Source organism: Spermophilus citellus (genome assembly GCF_964194105.1).
Source record: "Spermophilus citellus genome assembly, chromosome: 3".
Lineage (NCBI taxonomy): Eukaryota > Metazoa > Chordata > Mammalia > Rodentia > Sciuridae > Spermophilus > Spermophilus citellus.
In genome coordinates this window covers 2287890-2303304 of record NC_138184.1, presented here as the reverse complement: position 1 = coordinate 2303304, position 15415 = coordinate 2287890, and the positions used below count along the sequence as shown (strand labels likewise).

The window sequence follows — 15415 nt, the reverse complement described above, 5'->3', positions numbered from 1 at the left end:
TCCCTGGGGGGACGACAGGCCTCGGGTGGCTGGGGTCCCTGCTGGGCCTGCGTCCGGCCAGTCCAGCGCCCTGTCCCTGCCAGGTGCTGGAGAGCTTCAAGATCATGGACTACAGCCTGCTGCTCGGCGTGCACAACATCGACCAGCAGGAGCGGGAGCGGCAGGCCGAGGGCGCCCAGGGCAGCGCGGACGAGAAGCGGCCTGTGGGCCAGAAGGCGCTGTACTCCACGGCCATGGAGTCCATCCAGGGCGGGGCTGCCCGCGGCGAGGCCATCGAGATGGATGACACGTAGGTGGGGTGCAGGCCAGCGCTGTCCCCTCCATCTGGTCCTCATCTGCACTGGTGTCCCTGGGAGGGTGGTGACGGTGCCCATGTATGGACAGAGCATCCAGAGACACCTTGCCGGTGACATGAGATGTGGTGCCCACCTCTGGGGCATTAGGGAGGTGACATGCCATGGTTCTGGGCCCTGGAACTCAGTGACAGGGGCACTCCAGGTGACGGGTGGAGGCAGCTGGCTGGGCCCAGGGCCAAGATGCGACCAGGCACGATGCCCTGGGGCGGGCACACCGCCGTGGTGGGACACTGAGCGGCAGTCTGGGGCCGGCTGGGCGGCTGCAGGTGCACAGCCCGGCACAGCTGCGCCCTGAGCCCGTGTCTTGGCGTTTTAGGGTCTGCGGGGCCGGCAGGGAGCAGGTGAGCTGAGCCTGCCTGGGGTGGCCTGTGTGACGGCCCTCGGGCTATCCGGGGCCTGGGACTGTGGCGGCTTTGGGGCAGCTCGCCCGCGTGACCTCACTAACTGCACCCCGCAGGGCGCGGGTGTGGCCGAGCGTGTGACTAACGCGGCCACAGAGTGTGGGGTGCATGTGCCTGTGCTCAGCCTGCGCCTCGAGCCTGGGATCTGGGCAGCACCCCACCCCCAGTGTGGAGTTGGAGCAGGACCCTGGGGGCCACACAGTCGCTACGGAATGGGTGCCCGATGCTGGACCCCACCTAAGCTGCCATGTGGGAGCAGAAGGCCCAACCCTGCCATTGACTGTGCGCCCCCCCCCCCAGGATGGGCGGCATCCCTGCCGTGAACGGCCGCGGGGAGCGGCTGCTGCTGCACGTGGGCATCATCGACATCCTGCAGTCCTACAGGTGCCTGGCCACCCGCCTCCAGAGCCCTGGGAGGGAGAGCCTGGGGGGCCCTGAGGGAGGCTGGGGGCCCTCCTGGGCGCTGACCTGCCCGTCCCTCTCCTGCAGGTTCATCAAGAAGCTGGAGCACACCTGGAAGGCCCTGGTGCACGACGGGGTGCGTGGCTTGCTGCTGCTTTTTGCCCATCAGCACACGAAAGCCCTGACCGCCCCTAGGCCTAGGTCAGGAGAAGCACAGGCAGCCACCCGGGGAGGGGACCGCGGGCCACACTGAGCAGGAAGGGGTCCTCGGGACAGCTGATCCATCAGTCAGTGTCCGGCCTGTCTGGCGTGCGGAGTCCTGCTCTGGGGGCTGAGGGCAGCACTGCTCCGCTCTGACCCCCACCGTCCCACTCACGTCTTCCCGCGCGCACCAGTCGGGTTGTCACGTGAAGTGTACCAGGGCCAAGTGCGTGGGGCCTGAGACCCCGTCTGCCCCGCAAGCGGCCGCTCCCGTGTCCTCTGAGGACCGAGACGCACTGCGGTCTTGTGGGTGGTGGACTCCTGCAGCCCCCACTCAGGCAGCTCTGACCAGCGTGGGCAGTCTGCCCAGTTGAATGCCCAGAGGGACGCTGGACGTGTCCAGAAACAGAAACTTCCAGAACACACCAAGCAGGTCAGGGTGGCAGGGAGTGGCACAGCAGCAGGGCTGGGGGAGTCGTGAGCCTCGCCGGCTGGGTCGCCTGCCCATGATGGGTCAAGCCGTCTGGTCCTGCTCGGCCAGCCAGGTCTTCCCTCTGCTGCTGCTCCACACCCCTGGCACTGTCCTTGTCCCCAGGCCCAGGTGGGACACATCCTCACTGCAGCCAGAGGAAGGGCACCGGGGCTGGGCAGGGCCAGGGGGCTTCACCGCACTGGCTCGTGCCCAGGGCCGGGACGTGATCCCAGGCCACACCTCAGCCAAGGAGGCTGTAGGCCACGTCACATCACAGCCATGGGGACATTTGAGGCTGGGAAGCTGCTGGCCCAGAGTGGGTGGGGGTGGGGACACTGCTTCTCACCCTCTGGCTGCGGGACGGCCCCTCCCCACCCAAGACTGTCTGGTGCCCTGCCAAGTTTGAGAATGGTGCTGGGGACCAACTGTGTGCCAGGCTCCCTGCCTGGTGTAAACCTACTGTGTGCTGTGGCCATGGCCCTGTGGTCTGCCCAGTACCGAGAACCACAGCTGGTCCACAGCTGCACCACTCTGCGACCGGGCACAAAAACAGCCAGAGACACCTGTGCGTGGGATGGTGTTTGCCAAGCAGGCGAGGGCCAGGCTCCGCCCCTGTTTCCGGGTCCCCCAGGTCTCTGGGTGCTGCCTCACCCGCGTCGGAAGGCTCAGTGCAGCTCTGTCTGCAGCGGGAGACCCCCTTCCCTGCCACCGTTTCCCATGGGAGCTGCTGCTGCTCCCTGTTCCTGGGATCCCCTCTCAGAAGCCGTGGCACTTTTTAAGGAGAGTGCCCCTTGCCCCAATATGGCACCTGTCCCGGGGAGCGCATCCTCAGTGTCTCGGGGAACCTGACCCCGGGGTGCGCTTCCCTCCCAGGACACGGTGTCCGTCCACCGCCCCAGCTTCTACGCAGAGCGCTTCTTCAAGTTCATGAGCAACACCGTCTTTCGGAAGAACTCCTGTGAGCTGCCTGCACCCCTGGGGGAGGGACTCTGAGGACAGCGGGGCTGGGAAGGGGGGCAGTGACCACAAAGCCCTTTGACCTGCCCCAGGCCAGGGACCTCCTTCAAAGCCCAGGAGCTAAGTCCCTGTTCACTGTGTTGCTGTCCTGGAGGCCACTGGCCCAGAGGCTAAAACCCACCTCAGTCGGGCGCATTGGGCTGGGCGGGGGGCGGAGTGAAGTGCTCCCCAAGGTCCCGGCCGGACAGTGGGGGCTGGGTAGAGCCCTACTGTCGCTCAGCTGATTGCAGCACCTGCTCTGCTCTTTCTGGCCCCCACCCCAGGGGACAGTCCTGGTGCTGGGTCCCCAGGAGTCTGAGAGAAGCAGAGTGGGGTCAGCAGGAGGTACCCAGCCTCCCTGGCACCTCCTGTGGAGGAGCGTCCCTGGCCTGGAGGGACAGGCAGGGATCCTGGGGCAGCTGGTGCCGAGGAGTGGACACTGTCGTGCTGTGGGCAGCGGCTCCCAGCACAGGTGCCCTCCCTCCCTCCCAGCTCTCAAGTCCTCACCTTCCAAGAAAGGCCGAGGGGCCTTGCTGGCCGTGAAGCCCCTGGGGCCCAGTGCCGCCTTCTCCGCCAGCCAGATCCCCAGCGAGCGGGAGGACGGGCAGTATGACCTTCGGGGCGCCCGCAGCTACCCCACGCTGGAGGACGAAGGTGACTGCCCGGCTGGGGCAGGGCTCGGTTCCGTCTCCCAACCCTGGGGTCCACAGAGGGCAGACGTGGGGCTGGGCCTGGGACACACGTGTGCCTGTCACCAGAGGAAGCTCTCCCTGGGGCCGGGCCTGCTGTTCTGTCAGGGAGAACAGGGAGGGGCAGGGCACAGAGCCCCAGGCAGGATCAGGCCGGTGGGGGGGGAGAGCCGTGGCACCACTGGGCCTTGGGCAGCTGCCCCCGGCTTCCTGCCTCTTGCAAGCTGCAGGGGCTATTCCACCATATTCCCGCCAGAAGCCAGGTCGGGAGACGGAGGTGGGGACGCGCTGCGGTGTGCCCAGGCAGGAGGTGCAGCCCACTGGCCACGAGGGTGGGGCAGCAGCTCCTGGAGGTGCCCACCGCCTCTTCCCACAGGTTGGCCTGACCTCCTGCCCTGCACGCCACCCTCTTTTGAGGAGGCCACCACAGCCTCCATCGCCACAACCCTGTCATCTACCTCCCTCTCCATCCCTGAGCGGTCCCCCTCCGAGTCATCCGAGCAGCCTCGGTACAGGTGGGCGGGGCATCCCGTCGTGGGGGCGGGGCTCCCTGCGGATGGGCGGGGCCATGGTGCAGGGGCGGCCGGTCCGTCCCCATCCTGGGCTCTGAAGGCCAAACTCAGCCCCCTCACCTGCTGCGGTCTCTCTGCAGGCGGCGCACGCAGTCCTCTGGACAGGATGGCCGGTGAGCCCCCAGCCCCGTCCCCTTGGGCCCAGCTACCCACTCCGATGCCAGCGACCTTTGCCCTCTCTGGTATTGGGGCACAGAGAGGTTGTGCATGCTCATGCCCTGTGCCAGCGTGTGCTGCCCCTCCTGCAGCAGGGCAGGGACTGTTGGGCACCAGGATCGCAGAGGAACCAGCCTCAGGCTGGGACTCCTGACAGGATGGCAGCTGGGCACTGGCCTGGAAGGACGTGGTCGCTTCTGCCGTGGGAAGGGGGTCAGCCTCAGCTCCCCGTTGCCCACAGGCCCCAGCAGGAGCCGCACGTGGAGGAGGACCTGCAGCAGATCACGGTGCAGGTGGAGCCTGCGTGCGGCGTGGAGATGGCGGTCCCCAAGGAGGAGGACTCGGGGTGAGTGCAGCCATGTGGGAGGAAGAGCGGCAGTGCCCAGGGGTGGCCACACAGTGACTCTTTTACTGGTTAAGGATAGTGCCTTTATTTTAACTTCTTTGATCTGAGACACTGAGTCGCATGACTATACCCCTAGGGGACCCTGGGCAACGTCCCGGGCATGTGCGGTATCATGACCGGGGTGTCCTGGCTCAGCATCTGGCCCCCATGTCCACAGCGCCCAGGGGGCCCTGGATGAGTCTCTGAACGTCCGAGGATATAAAGATTTCTGTTTCCCTGTTTTTCGTATTTGTTTCTAACTCTGTGAGGGTTGTGGTTTTTGTTGCTCTGGGCAGGGCTGGGACGGAGCTGCCCCAGTGCCCCCCCTGTGGACCGAGCTGCCCCAGCGGCCCGCCCTGCCGTTCTGTCTTAAGATGGGGCCTTGCTGGGTGGCTGCGCTGGCTTCTTCCTGTCCCGGCCTGAGTGCTGGGGCCCGCAGCGCGGCCCCTGCGCTGTCCGCACCTTCCTGGCTTTGCTCAGAGGCCCAGCAGCGCAGGCTGCCAGGCTGCCTCCCTGCTCCTGAGTGTGTCCACACCCAAGTCTCGGCCACTCCCATGCGGTTGTAGGGACCGCCTCAGCACACCCAGGACAGTGTTAGCACGTCACTCACAGCCGGGAAGGATGCACCAGGCCCCGGAGCCTCAGTGGGCATGACCTTGGAAGGCTTTGCACTGGGCCTGGCATGGAGCACGCGAGCTCCGTGAAGAGGACACAGCAGTCCCCACCCCGCGGGGGAGACACTGCTCAGAGAGGGCGTGTGACCTCCCAGAGTGGCCAGCAGGTCACTGGCTCAGCAGCAGCACCACAGACGTCTTGTCTGCCCGCAGGAAGTGGGCGTGCCTGTCGGTGTCAGCTGCAGGGTCCCTGCTCCCTCGCAGGGACGCGCAGCCGTTGACGCCCCTGCCGAGGCTCCTGAGATGGGGAGAGGCAGGGAGGACCTGGGTGAGGGCCAGAGGCTGGTGCTGCCCAGAACGGCCCAGGACCTTGCCTCTGCCCACGTCCCAGGGTGGAGGCCTCCTTGGCCGGTGCATCTGCCACCACCGTGGAGGTGGAGACGGCCAGCCAGGCCTCGGAGCCCGCCAGCCAGGCCTCGGACGAGGAGGACACGCCTGCTGCGGACATCTACTTCGTAAGTGCCCAGGCCATGGGCCCCGTGGAGGCCAGCTCCAACCCCTGAGGTGTCCCGTCACCACACGCTGCCCCGCGTGTGCACACACGTTCTCACCTCGGACGTGTGCACGCTGCCCTGTGCACTCTCGTCACCGGCACACTTGGCGCACTCACGCACACAGGCGCTGTCCTGGCCACAGGCTGCTCGGTCAGGCCCACCTACCTCCCAGGTCTCCCCTCCAGGGCCGCAGCCCTGCCCCAGGCCCCCAGGCTGGGCTCCAGGCTCTGGGTGACCCCAGGTCCCCTCCCAGCCTCGTCACCACCGCCTGATTGTGCCACAGTTTCTGGCACCCTTTGACTCTCGGCCTTGCTGGGCCCGCACTGAGACCCAGGCCGGGCGAGGCCCTGCGTCTGGACTGCTGGGACGGGCCCCGGGGCTTGTCCCCCTGGGTCGGGGCTAGGCCAGGTGTGCTCTGTCCTCCTGGAAAGCAGGAGGGCCTCGTGCTGCCCGCGGGGCCAGGGACTGTGGTACCTGGGAGAGGCCGGCTCTGTCCTGCCCTCCCCAAGCCAGGCGCTGCCCCCACCCCACAGGTAGACCTAGTAGTGGGGCTGCAGTCCAGGCTGCTGGCCCCCAGGGGGGTCCTGGGTTCTCCACCCCACTCAGGGTCAGACAGTCTCAACTGCAACAGGAGAGGCCAGGGACGTCACTCTCTGGGGGACGGTCACCCAGGAGCTGGCCAGGCCAGCACTGCTTCCTCACTAACATGCCTCCTTGTCTCTGAGCCGAGCCTGCCGGGGCCCAAGACTCCCCTCTGGCCCTGGAGAAGGATGGAGTGGGCCTGGGCCGTCCCCCGCCTGCGCCGTCGCCCCACACCCGGGCTGGTGTGTGTCCGGGTCTGCGTGGGGCCCGTGGGGTGGTGTCCTGCCGAAGGACTGTCTCCACGCTGGGTGGGCCGCAGAGCAGTGCAGGCCCCTGCATGCCCACTCCCGCTTGGCCGCTGGCTTGCCCGCCCTCCGCCCTCCTGGCTCCAGGACCCCCCGCCTCACCCTCTCCTCTCTTCCTCCTCCCTCTGGCCCATGGCCCGAGCAGTTCACCGATGGGAGGTACTGGATTTACTCTCCCCGCCATCGCCGACTGCGGGCCGTGATGCCGAGCCCCTTGGGGACTGTAAGTGACCGCAGCTGGCCCCTGGGGAGAGGGGCCTCGCCCACTTTGGGGCAGCAGGGAGCTGCAGGTCCCCGACAGAAACTCCTCGGAGGACTTAGGAAAAGGGCAGGAGGTTGTGACAGCCAGGCTTGCCCCCAGGGCGCCCTGCTGGGTGTGGGTCGTGAGAATGTCACCTAGTCCCAGATCAAGCGGGCACTGAAGAGAGTGCCTGTCTGCGGGTCTGTCCTGTGGGCCACAGCGGGGGGTCCACTCCAACTCCAGCCTGCCTTGCCCCCCCCCCAGCCCTCTTGTCACGCGGTAGGTGGCCTCTTGTCACCACCCAGCCTCGCCGGTGAGGGCGGTTGGGGCCAGCAGGGCAGCTGCAGAACTGGCCCCTAACTGCAGCCCGTTGAAGTGTGCATCTCACAGGGGCAGAGGCCAGCTCCCCAGAGGGCCCGCCACAGCTCAAGGCTCAGGTCCTAGACGCAGTGCTCACTGGTCACTAGGCACTCGCCCCCCACGTCTGGGATGCCACACAGATGTTATGTAGCCATGGTGTCACTGTCCCCGAGAGGCTGAGTCGCCCACTCTGAGCTGCACAGCACTTGCTCGGCCAGCCCAGGCGTAGACCCAGGAGCTCGTTCTGCAGCTGGAGCCCCTCAGGGCTGCCCAGCCCTGTCAGCAAACCCCCTGGGTGTGGCTGTGCTCTGGGCACGTCCTCTGCCCGGCAGTCCCGGTGTCCAGCTGAGCCAGCAGTGGTGAGCAGGGACGCCACACCTCTGAGTCAGCTGCCGCCCGAGGCTTGGGCTGGGGGCTGGATGCACCCAGCAGCCACAAGGGCCTCAGGGCCCCGGGTTTGGAGAGGTGGGAGAGGAAGGGGCTGGCAGGGGACATGGTGGGAGCAACAGGCGGCAGCTAGATATGGGGGGCACCCAGAGCTGGAGGAGCCGGAAGGACGGTCACCCGGGGTCCTGGCCACTTAGCCAGCTGGCAGCTGCAGGGCCCCTCTGTCCTGCTTTGGAGAAGGGGCAGCTGGCTGCACTGCCTTTCTAATGTGGCCACCGAGTGTCTGCTGCCAGGGACCCCTCCCAGGAGCAGCGTGGCCTGCAGGGCTTGGGGCTGCTGCCAGCCTCCCTCCCCGGGTTGGCCCTGCTGGGCCTTAGGTGGAGACCCTCCTCCCATCCCCGCTGCTGGACCCCAGCCTGTGCTGGTGGAGCTGGCGGCTCTGTCACCAGCCCAGTACCTGTGACAGCTGTGGGGGCCTGAGCTGGTTCCCAGGGCTGGAGGCAGCTCCAGAAGTCGGGGCCTTTGCAACTCCATGGAGCCTGGAGGCCCCTACTGGGCCAGGCCACTGAGCAGGGGTCGCCGCCCACAGTGCCCAGTAGCCGGGGCAGTTCACATGGCAACAGAATGGGGCAGGAGTCATAGCTGAGTGGGGGGAGGGGCCTTTTGGGTGGAGGGGGCCTCACAGGACCAGGTGCCGGGTGCAGGAGCCTGGGGCAGAGCCAGAGCAGGCCAGGCCAGGTCAGCCAGCGCACTGGGCCACATGCTGGCGCCAGCCCTTGCCGTTCACAGACAAGGAAGCAGCAGGCCCTGGACAAGAGGGTGGGCAGGTCCCGGCAGTGATGGGCCTGGGACAGCGTGTGGGCTGTGGCTGTGAGCTTAGGGGTCAGCCGGGGGACTGCCAGAGAGCACGGCCAGGTAGGCAGGTGTTTGGGCCTGGGAGCCACCCAGAGGGTCCTGGAAGTCCAGTGGCGAGGGAGGCCCTGGGGGGCAGGGAATGAGAAGGCCCGAGAACATTGGAGCCAGGCCTCTGGAGCTGGAGCCGACCCTGGAGGGACAGGGATGGGCACCCTCCCTCCTCCAGACCCTTCTCCTGATCCAGACCCTTCCCCGACACAGCCAGGCCCAGGTGGCCCAGCAGAGGCCAGAGTGCAGCTCCGCCTGGCCCAGCCCTGGGCCTAGCTCATTGGGCCCCATGCCCCCGAAGGGCATCCTTGTGTCCCAAGGAAAGTCCAGTGCCTGGGGCAGCCTGAGCTCGTGGGTGCCACCCATGTTCAGGTGCTGACCGTCCTCTGCATGGTCCAGAAACAGGTCGGTGCCCAGAGCACCCAGGACCTCCCGAGAGGGTCCCCGGGACCCTGGTGCCTGTGGCAGGTGGGGGAGGCTGAGAGGAGCCCCTGCTAAGACAGAGGCCAGGCTGCACATGGCGTCCCCTGCTGTCTCGGCCACCTCAACTGAGCTCACCGCTTCCTGCTGTCTGCCCGCCAGCCTCTCTCGCCCCGGGCCGCACGTGGGGCAGAGCGCAGTGGAGAGGGCATCGGGCCTGGCGCCCTGCACCCTGCCTGGGCGCTGCCTCTTTTATTCTCTCTGTCTTTCTTCCTCTCCTGCCTGCCTCGCCCTCCTCACCCTGCCCTCCTGCGCCCCCGCACGCGCACCCGCCACCCGCAGCCCACCGACGAGAGGAGCTGGGTGTACTCCCCGCTTCACTATAGCGCGCAGGCCCAGCCCGCCCCCGATGGCGGCGGCGGTGGCAGCGGCGGCAGCGGCAACAACACAGTAAGTGGCCGGTGGCCGCCGGCCCAGGCCGAGCCCAGGCGGCCGAGAGGTCAGCTGGGGAAGCAGGCGGGCGGGAGGGTGCAGGCGGCCACTCTGCCTGGGTAAGTACCCGGCCTGGCAGCCCTGGCACCAGGCGTGGTCAGGTGGGGTAGGGCCCACACGGGCCCGTGGGTGGCACGGGGCGGGCGGCTGCAGCACCCCTCACCTGCCCCCGCTCTTGCAGTAATCTCTATGCAGCCCTCAACCTGGAGCCGAGCGCCCAGAGCGCCCACACCACGTGCTGCTCAGAAGCGTCACCTACCCCCGAGGCCTGGAGCCCGGAGACCTGGCCCAACCTCATCCTCCTTCGTCCTCCGGGGACACTGATGGCCGAGCCCCTCCCCACCCCGACAGCTCTGGGCCACCTGGCGACCTGGGGCGTGGCGCCTGGCAACCAGCTGCGCCCACAGGACGACGACCCCCAGAGCGTCACCGTGTATTTATTTTGGTCCTCACTCCGCACAGGACGGAAGCACCTGCGTGCTTTTTTAGAGAAAAGAAAAGAAACAAACAGGAAGAGATTCCACCGCTGCTCTGCGGCCCGCGTGCTGGCCCGTCTGCCACTCCAGGGACCCGGCCCAGCTGCCCAGAGCCCACACTCCATCTCAGCCCAGCGGCCTGCGGAGGAGACCCGTGGCTGAGAGGGCAAAGGCCACTGTCTTTGAGGGTCCTGAGGCCACCCCATCCTCACCTGGAAGCAGGATCCCCCTCCCTCGGCCCAGGTGGGGGCCCTTGCGAGGCATGACATCCCTCAGCAGTGGCCTTCACACCTGTCTCCAGCCACTAGGAGGGACGGCCCGAGACTGGGCATCCAGCAAGAAGGTGGCAACCCAGACCTGGCACTGGGAGCCCCCACAGCTGCTCCCTCCTGGCGGAGCCCAGGGCCGGGGCCGGGTGGAGGGGGGACCGGCTGTCTCTGCCCAGCTCACTGGTGCCAGTGGAGAGGACCCCCTGGGGACACACCCCTTCAAAGCAGTGTCCAGCTTTGGGAGGAGAGGCGGCCAGACCTCCGGTCACTGGGCACCACGGCTGGCATCCCAGTGAGGGCCAGGCTGTGCTCAGGCCTGCATGGCACATCGGGGCACATGTGCCCCAGCGGGGTGACCCTCTTCAGGGATGGCCATGCATGTTTCCACTTGTCATCTCCAGCAGGGACACCTGCTCCTAGGGGGACAGTGACCCCAGAGCCTCATTGGGCAGTCACCTGGGCCCCGCTGTGTCTCGAGGGGGCAGGTTGGAGCCACCACTGCCTCCCACAGGACCCCTGGAGGGGCGTGTTGGGGTGGCAGGGCCTCAGTGGGTGCAGGGGGAGTGGACCTGCAGCAGAGGCCGCTCTGGCCCTCACAGGGCAGAACGGCACAGGGACCAGTCCACCCGGAATGTGAAAGCCTGACCCATCACCTCGCGCCTCCCTGGCCGCTGCTCAGGCCCTCTTGTTCCCCCCTGCAGCCACAGCAGGGACCCGGTCATCTCACGACCCTCACCTGGTGGCTGATGCAGGGGCTCAGAGACCCCATCAGGAGGAGCCTATCTGGGGTCCCCAGTACCCGCCCGTCCCTGCCCAAGGAGGGTTTGTTGAGACAGAGCGTCCTCGGCCCTGTGTGCTGTCCCTGACGGTCCCTGCCCATCCTCGTGAAGGACACCCAGCAGAGATCACAAGGGGCATTTAGGATCTGGGTGACTCACAGGCACAGCTGCGTTGTCACTGCACCTGGGTTCCCAGGGGCCTGGCGCCGGAAACAGGAGCCTGTGGAGGTGGCCTGGAGCCGTGGGCACCACCCCTCGTGCAGCCAGTGCTGTCCAGGGTGACTTGGCAAGACAGGGAGTGGCTGCTGCAGCCCCTTGGGCCTGGGGGATCAGAGGCCACGTGTGCTGGTGCGGCCACAGCAGGAGAGACTCAGAAGACCCCACGGACGTCACAGAGTTCCATTTTTGTGTTAAGTGTCACAAAGAACCCCTTGGAGATCTGTGTTGTGTAGTGTTTTTTTTTTTCCTTTTGGGGACTGTCAAGCAGATGTTAAAGTGCCCCTCTGAGCTTGTCAAGAGCCATGTTTGCTTATGATTTGGGGAGCTGGGGGAGCAAAGGCCTGTTTCTGATGCTGGGCGCACTCCTGGCCTTCCTCAGACTCCCCGAGAGGAAGGCACTGGGCTCACCGGCCGCCTCCCCTCCCAGGAGATCTGTAAATACTGTCGTGATCTGCTGCCCGGCGTGGCCCTCTGATGGCTACTACTGCTCAGGCTGTGTCTGGTGTTCGGATGCAGCTGTGAATCATAAAGAACTCAGAGGCCGACAAGGTGGACACTCCCACAAGTCCTCTTCCAGCCTCTGTCCTTCTAAGCCATTCCAATGCGTCCCTGTGCACCCCACACCTGGCTCAGTGCAATACTCCTGTCCCAATGGGGTCCCATGCCATGGTACTCTCGCCGCAGCCCCTCGGTCCCCACCCCAGGACAACATCCCCCCTCTTTTTCTCTGGTGGTTGAAAACTGCGTCCCCTGACCCTGCCCCATCTTGTTTTTATGGCCGAGCCAATTCCAAAACAACTGCAAACCTTGTGTGTCTTAACTATCACCGGGGGTTCCTCGTCCTCAGCCCCTGTGGTCTGGTGTGTGACAATCCAGAGCATGGCTTCCCGTGTCCCTCCAACCCAGAGCGCGGGGTGCCTCTGACAGTGTGGCTGCTGCTGGCCCCAGATAGCACTTGTATGCAGCTCGGGCCCCACCCCCACCACTCCCCCCTTTTTATGTTGAGGATATTCTAATAAATCGGGTATAAACATCGACCTGCCTCTGCTGCTCCTCTGTGGGTTCTGTAGTTTGGCTGGGGGTTAGAGGCCACTGAATTGCAGCCAAAGGAAACGTCTGTGAAATTTTAACAATAGTGAGACCCACCTGTCATCCCACTGACCCCAGAGGCTGAGGCAGGAGGGTCCCTTGAGCCCTGCCGTCTGGGGCCAGCCTGGGCAACCCAGTAAGACCCAAATAGGTGAATAGGTATGACCTCCTCTGCACTCCAGTTCTGCTCGGAAAACATTTCCAAGCCTGCCTTTGTCACCCAGGAGTCCCAGCTCAAAGGAACACACCCCACCCCCAGAGTCTTCATTCCTTCTTCCAGAGTTGACCCAAGGAAGTGAAATATGGATCTCTTTGGGAGGAAAATAATTCTCTAAAATTGAGAAACTGCCCTGAAGGCAGGCCCTGGCTGTAAGCAAGCCCTGGGGAATGCTGGTTGGTTGCAGAGGTGGACTTGGAAAGAGCAGGGCTCCTGTGAGATGGACACAGAGGTCTCTAGTTTTCTTCCTGGCCTCCAATAATAGCATGTTCTGCTGAGGATGTCGCTTGGGTACAATGCCCCATATGTGCAAACCTGGGTCTGCAAACAAGAAGAAGATGGGCTCTCGGGGGCACATCTGCATGTTTCAGAACTGGAGACCAGGGCTCCTCCCACTGGGCCCATCCTGTCATCCTCCCGTCCCGTGGCCTTTGGCAGGACCACTATCAGGAGCAAGAGGAGTGGGTCCTGGGTTTTCTTTGGAGGAGCAGAGCACACACAGGAGTGTTGAGAGCATAACCCAGTCAAGATGGTGCCTGGCATTTTGCCAGAAGGAGTGGTGGAGGGGTAGCGCCAGCGAGCCATTAAGATGATGATGGTTGAGTTGGGCTGTGTATAATTATTGGGATGATGACTGATTGCTGTAACTGGATGATGCTAAATTGAAGCAAGCTGTGTATTCAGTTGTGTATATAAACCTCTGCTGTCTGGCAATAAGGCGGCTCCTGCTACCTCGGGTGCCAGCTACTCTTGAGTTCTCGCAGAGTTCCTGTTGAGTTCCCGTTGAGTTCTCGCGGGGTTCCCCTTGAGTTCCCGTGGAGTTCGCGTGGGTTCTCGAATAAAGTTCGTTCCTGCTTGAATCTACAAGTGGCTCGTGACCTCCCGGTTATTTGTGCCCAGCCAGACTGCGGCATTTGGTGGCCCATGCGGGGGACGCCTGAAGCTTGGGGGTAAGTGAAACTGTTCGCCCCTGAGGGCAGGGCGAGAGAATGGGTGACCATTTCAAAAAACAATGTGTTCTTGTTTTGATTTGTTTTGTTTATGTTTCAAGCTGCCTCTCCCTAGAACTTTCTCAGGCAAACTGGGGAAAGTGGTTGGCTCAAGGTTTTAAGTTGTTTGCCCCTGAGGAAGAGATAGAAATAGACCACGGATATACATGTCAAGAAAACAGAAAAACTGATACAACAGATTTTTGTTCCGTTTTTGTTCCGTTTTTTTATTTCGGTTTTCTTTTGTTTTATCTTGTTGGGTTACGTTATCTTTATAGCAGAAATATGGAATTAAAAATTAGTAAAAACCAAACTGAAAGGGTGTTAAGTAAATTGCTAGAGGAAGGAGGCATCTCAGTAAAATCAAGAACAGTTAGGGCATACGTTAAGACGATAAAAAGGTGTAGTCCATGGTTCATTAATGAGGGGTTGTTAAATATATCACAATGGAACCATCATGGTGAAGATTTAAAAAGAATAGAAAAGGAAAGCCCAGGGACTCTGCCAGTTGGCACATTACCATTGTGGACGTTGGTACAATCTTGTTTGCTTAGTCTAGGAGAAGACATCCTATATCAAGTAAAAGAGGAAGTCTCTCGAGTTAGTCAGACAAGGGAAAAAAGTTTAGAGGAGGAAGGGCTATCAGGGGAGAAGTTACAATGGGAGGTTGCTACTAACACCTTTCTATCACCAGAGGGTGTAAGTGTCCAACCAACAGCTCCACCTATGGAGACAACATATGCTGAGTGGCCCTCAACCCCCGTAGTTGATAGATGGGATCCTGAGACAGGACCTCAAATATTAGCATGCCCTGTATTTGAGGAGGCAGGAGGGCAACGAATTCACCATGCTTTAGATTTCAAAACAGTGAAGGAGCTGAAAGAGGCTGTAACAACCTATGGTCCTCAAGCACCCTTCACTGTAAGCATGGTCGAATCCATTAATAACTTGAACATGACGCCAGCAGATTGGGCTAGTATGTGCAAAGCTGTGCTAAATGGAGGACAATATCTGTTATGGAAGGTTGCCAATCAGGAATTTTGCACAGAGATGGCTAGGTGAAATGCAGCAGCTGGTTATCCTCAGAGAAATCTAGATATGTTGTTAGGAGAGGGACCTTATGAGGGTCAGCTGCAGCAAATTAGCAAATTAACAAATTGCTTCAGCTGTGGTTAGGGCATGGAAAACTTTACAGGGACAGGGAGATTTACAAGGTCAATTATCTAAGGTAATACAAGGAGCTAATGAACCTTACGCTGAATTTGTAGATAGGCTTATACAAACAGCTACCAGAATCTTTGGGGATGTAGAACAAGCAATGTCATTAATAAAACAACTAGCCTACGAACAAGCAAATAGATGGTGCAGGGAGGCCATTAGACTGTGGAAACATGGAGATTTTAAACACATATATTAAATTATTTAGAGACGTTAATGAACAGGGGCAAGTCTTGGCAGCTGCAGTACAACAGGCTTTAGGTGCCAGGCCAAAAACATGCTACAATTGGGGACAAACAGGACATTTTAGAAGGAATTGCCCCATAGGAGGAGGGTTTAACAAAACTGGATATGATCAAAGGGGTAGAATACTGGGTATTTGCCCACAATGCCATAGAGGGAGACATTGGGCTAATTAATGCCGTTCTGACTATTATACAGGGTACTCCGTTATCAAAAAATGAACAAGGACCAGGTGTTTACCCACGATATCGTGGAGGAAAACATTGGGCTCCATTGCCAAAAAACGGACAGGGGGGCCCAATGCTCCGGGGCCCACGACCACAAATATATGGGGCATTGGAGGAACCCAGCAAAACCATCAGGGTAGTGCCCAGGACACATTATCCATCAGATCTCTCATTAGACAAACCAGAGGGAGTGCAGGGTTG

The 15415-nt window shown here is 62.4% G+C and overlaps 1 protein-coding gene across 9 annotated transcripts in view; it reads left to right on the top strand.

The window, feature by feature from the left end:
- PIP5K1C (phosphatidylinositol-4-phosphate 5-kinase type 1 gamma) overlaps positions 1–9996 on the top strand; it is a 31358-nt gene extending 21362 nt beyond the window's left edge. For 2 of the 9 annotated variants that reach the window (XM_081286082.1, XM_081286090.1), the window contains exons 8-19: positions 84–289; positions 1058–1141; positions 1247–1295; positions 2706–2790; positions 3321–3482; positions 3894–4032; positions 4170–4202; positions 4403–4591; positions 5636–5759; positions 6831–6908; positions 9339–9446; positions 9670–9996. In XM_081286082.1, coding sequence (XP_081142208.1) covers positions 84–289; positions 1058–1141; positions 1247–1295; positions 2706–2790; positions 3321–3482; positions 3894–4032; positions 4170–4202; positions 4403–4591; positions 5636–5759; positions 6831–6908; positions 9339–9446; positions 9670–9672 — 1260 coding nt within the window. In that variant the 3' untranslated portion in view covers positions 9673–9996. The other 7 variants (XM_081286083.1, XM_081286086.1, XM_081286085.1 and 4 more) reach the window with 7 other exon arrangements.
- The last annotated feature ends 5419 nt before the right edge of the window (positions 9997–15415 follow it).